The 4,622-nt window shown below is 46.3% G+C and overlaps 1 protein-coding gene across 2 annotated transcripts in view; it reads right to left on the bottom strand.

Moving 5' to 3' along the window:
- MRPL38 (mitochondrial ribosomal protein L38) overlaps positions 1-4,622 on the bottom strand; it is a 20,594-nt gene that overhangs the window by 1,514 nt on the left and 14,458 nt on the right. For both annotated transcript variants that reach the window (XM_019503284.1, XM_019503276.1), the window contains exons 4-8: positions 4,099-4,307; positions 3,611-3,683; positions 2,236-2,281; positions 1,707-1,865; positions 677-813 (exon numbers count right to left, since the gene is read on the bottom strand). In XM_019503284.1, the coding sequence (XP_019358829.1) occupies positions 677-813; positions 1,707-1,865; positions 2,236-2,281; positions 3,611-3,683; positions 4,099-4,307 (624 nt within the window). The remainder of the gene's footprint in view (positions 1-676; positions 814-1,706; positions 1,866-2,235; positions 2,282-3,610; positions 3,684-4,098; positions 4,308-4,622) is intronic.

The following is a 4,622-nucleotide window of genomic DNA, read 5'->3' as shown; positions in this document are numbered from 1 at the left end:
GGGGGGGCCATGTGTCCCCCCTACTAGTCACCTGTGCTGCAGGGTAGTACTTGAGATCAACGACTGATCCAAGTCTTATGCAAGCCTTGTTATGGCACGGTCTCCCAGACAAACCCACCATCTCCCACTGTTTTCTAATGCTTGTTCTGAATGGGATACAAAGCACAGAAGAGCTATGGCTACACTTCAGCTCTGCCATGGAAAGGAGGTCAACTGCTCTTAACTGTGCACCATAAATCAGGTTGGAGTCTGGTGATAGATGGTTGCCTAGGAACTAACTATAGCTATGGCCCCAAGGGCAGCAGTTGAGAACCAGTGTTCTCATTCACTCAGCGTCTGGATATGTCCATGCCTCCACGAACCATCACGGAGAGCTCAAACAACCAGCACAGCAAGCAGCTTCCCTTCCCATGTCCTTCAAGAAGCAACTTCCACCTGTATGCCCCACTTCATCTGACGGGGCCTCCTTCAGAGAGCATTAGCTAATTCTTGGCTGCTAGGAAGAGAAAGAAATCTGAACCCATGCACCACCCACTCCCGTCATCTTCCTTGCCCCAAGCTTCTCTGAGGATCTACAGCTAGGCCTAGCCCTATGAACACATTTGTACTACTTCTATCCTGGGTTAGGGGAAAGGACAGTACCCCAGACAGAAACACAGAGAACACCATTTCTTACCAAGAAGCTGGTGAAAGACATGAGTAACAGAGTCATCCCACTGGCACTGGAAAAATACCAGCCCAGCTGGAGTCATGTCCTTCTCATGCTTCCTATAGAAGTCAAAGGTCTTGAAGGTTCTCATCTTGAGACTGTGGCTGGAATAAAAGACACAAGAACAAATGGGATGGGACTCTTTCCCATGCCTGATTGCCACAACTCCCTAACCATGGAGCTTCTGTAGACAGATGCAGAAGGGACACCTGGAGAAAACTCTACCCTGCAGTTGTCCAAATCACTTGGGCAGAGGTGGAAATGTGTCAGTCAAAGATACAATGCTCAAGTCACAAGGACTCTATGTAGGTACAAGCATCTTGTCACACAGGCTCCTTTACACAACAAAATGCACTGATTAAGAAAACTAAATGAGAGGGCACTAATATAGGCACATTCCTTTTCAGACTAACTGTGCATAGTGGGTAGGGAGGGGGCTTTGTTTTGTTACTGGAGGCAAAGAAGAGAACAGAACAGTAAAACTGGTCATGCACACAGTGGGGTCCCACGCATCCCTTGCACAAAGCAACCAAGTTGACCCAATGGCTATATCCCACTATTGCAGTGTCTCTCCACCTTTTTAAACTCAGGGCCCCTCTTGTCATACTCAAGGTCCCACCATACCTTTTGTGAATGGATCGGCACCCCACCCCAAAACCTGATTTATTTATTATAGTGTTTACCCCTTTAAAGAGAAGCCAGGCCATGGGGGTGAGGGAGAGGTCAGGCAGGGAGACCCTAAGCCTGTCCTTATCTGCTTATCTTCTCACACTTCCTGTAACACCCTTCAAAGGCTCTCAAGGTGCCCTAATTACATTATTGCAACAAATCACCCTCTGTGGGTGAAATATCTTCAGCATGCAATATGACTTTTTAGTTGAAGGGGATCCTTTAAAAAATACATAAATAAATATAAAAATTAGCCATACTTGTTTTTCTCAAAGAAGGGACACGGCTGGGAGGGAGGAGGGTGGGGGTGAGGGCAATTTCAACATACCATGGTGTCGGTCTAACATCCTCACTGAAATCGATCAAGTGGTCCTGCTTGAAGAGGAGGAAGGTAAAACGGTGGTACCCTGTTCCCTTGGCAGGGAACGGAGGGAAGTAATGACAAATCTCCTTCCCCGCCCCAACATCGTTGCCTGGAATGTTTGTCCTGTCAAGCACAAAGCAGGTTTCGATCATGATCCAAATCATTCCTCCCTTGCTGACATCTCTGACATGATCATGGCACCCAAACCTCCAAGGTGAGGATTTGCACCATACCAGCCCCTTGCCCAGCATGTGCGCTGCTACAAGAGCTTGCTCTGGTCAGGAGAAGTAGCGAGTCATATCCCTGGATTCAAGATGAGAGCAACAATTCCTATATTTAATGCACCTCTGGAAGCGCAACTAAGCATCAAAGCTCTCCTGGAAACTATTTCCTCTCCTCCCTGCCCACTCTCTCTCTCTCCAGGGTTCAGAAAGCTGGACTGTAATCTCCAAAGTGAATGCACAGCACAGAGGTATTGGTTATCAGTACTTACACCAACCAGTGGATGTACTCAGAGGCAGTGTCTCGCAGGTGTCCATCTGCACAGAAAAAGAGGCATTTTAATGATAAGTACCCTGAGTTTGCCCACTGCCTTGTTGATATGCAGAAATTCCCTACATTGGATAAGGGAAAGATGCCTCCAGCATCCAAAAAAATAACTCCCCCCTACAGCTCACAGAGAAGAGCTCAAGACTGAGCCGGGAACTCCTCAGGTCTTGGACCCTAAGGTTGACAATGACCCAAGCAGGAAACCTTGGGCAAAATCACTTTGCTGTGCCTCAGTTCCTCCATTTATAAGATAATGTTACTGATCAACCACTCACAGGAACCCCGTGAGAACTAGGTAATGACAGTAACAGCACTTTGAAAATAGGAAGCTCTGTGTATGAGAAGCAGAGAGAAAGGATGGTGTGATGGTTCCAGTACAAGACTGGGAGACAGGAAACCAAAATTCTTTTTCAGTTTCCTCTGCAAAACATGAATGGGCAATGTTCAGGCTATTTTCTCCCAGAGTAAAAATGGCAGCTCCAGGAGAAAAATAACCTGGGAACAACCAGGGTTAAATCACTCTCAGGAGAGTTTCTTCTGGGACAGTGTATGCTCTGGTTTCTCTCAGAAAAGAAAATAGTCCACCACCACCACCCCCATCACCCCCCAAGAGAAACAGTGTGTCACTTGCTGGACTCTGCTGCTCCAGCAGGAAACAGACCATGGGCATTGTGGGTCGGCCAATTAGGGCTACCATATTCACTGCTGCCACCCATTTCCAGGTAGAGTAAGGGAACCTGTAGAGCATGCCAAGATGTGTGCACAGGAGCCCTTCCTGGCTGTAGTGTCAGCAATGCAAACTCTCCACTCAAAGCCTCAGCATCTAAATGTCTGTACATGCAGCTCTGGGTAAGTTTTTCTACCAAGAGAACAGACCTAGGAGAATTATCCCAGGTTATTCAAATGTGTCACACTAGGTAAGTCACCTTGCTACTCGCTCCCTCAACCATAACTTGGGTACAACGCCACCAGCTGTACAGGGCTGTCGCAAGGCTAACATCTTCCCTACATGTAGTAACGGCACATGCTGCATTTTAAAAACATAAGTTAATCCAATCCTCTGATTAAAGGCAGAAGTGCAGACAACTGCTTGTTATTATTAGAGCCTCACTGCTTTCTTCCAAGAAGAATTTTGCAGTGTAGCACATCTATTCAGTTTCTGGAGCAACTCTGCAAGTGTAGTAGAGCTCATGGCTTGAGGAACATCTAACATGCTTCATTTCCTGGCCACTGCCACCCCAGGGAACAACAGTTCCATAAATAAAAGAGAGTGGAAACAGCCCATACTTAACAGGGTTCTTAAAAAACTTGATACACACCCAGATTAGTTAGCAACAGTGTCCACAGGGTACCTTTATCTGCTTCATACATCACCTCAGGTGGCCTGTAAGCCTAAGTGAGCAATACAAAAAGACACTGTAAGTAAGATTGGTAGGTAGCAGGTTCTTTAAGACTACATATCTTCTTCAAAAATGGAACAATAGTTGCTGGGACATGACTTGGACCACACCATTAAAATCAGTCCAGACAACACCAAGCAGCTCTAGCCATGCCACAGAACAAGTCTTTTTCTTCAGGAAAGGCTTTTTTTTTTTTTGAAAAGCAAACTGGCTACTCAGCAGTGAATTTACTGGAAAGCTCTGTTCAGATCTTAATTTAAATGCATATACAGTCTATGTTCTACCATAGGATTCTTTCCAGGAGTACATTTCTCCCATAGTACATGGCAATGCTATCAGCTCAATTAAAACCTGTGTGTTTTCTTAAAGCAAGTATTGTTCCCAGAGACCACTCGCCGGTGAGATACCTCGGTGGGTGTCACCATGTTCCCATGATATACTGGTACAACATGCTCATCATCTTGGCTGTATTCTACTCGCAGGATAACTCTGGGGACAAAGGTGGCTCCATTGAACAGATCCCGATAGATCCCATAATATTCTGCAACCCGTTGCTTGTGGTAGGGGCCGCTACATTTCTCCCACTCGGCTTTGACTTCATCAAGTGGAATCTGCACTGCAATTGCAAAAAGAAGCAAGACATGTGGCACAGGCTAAGCCAGAGGTGGGCAATTATTTTGGCTGGAGGCCGGCTTAATGAGTTTCGGTGAGCAATAGAGGGCTGCAGAGGTAGCCCCATCTTTTGACCAGTGCCCCACCCCCTGGTTGCCATCTTGGGGCCAAAAGTCCCACCCCTAACCCCTGACATTTGTTACCGGAAGTTCCTCCCCTTACCCCCTAAAGTACTCCAGGGTCAGGGTGGAACCAGGGGAAAAATGAAGTCATACACTAAAAATTAAAGATCTACTATAACATATTTTCATTTTATTTG

Source organism: Gavialis gangeticus, unplaced genomic scaffold (genome assembly GCF_001723915.1).
Source record: "Gavialis gangeticus isolate Ggan-Ray unplaced genomic scaffold, GavGan_comp1, whole genome shotgun sequence".
Classification (NCBI taxonomy): domain Eukaryota; kingdom Metazoa; phylum Chordata; order Crocodylia; family Gavialidae; genus Gavialis; species Gavialis gangeticus.
Note: the sequence above shows the minus strand (reverse complement) of the source record. Positions and strands in the feature narration are given on the sequence as shown.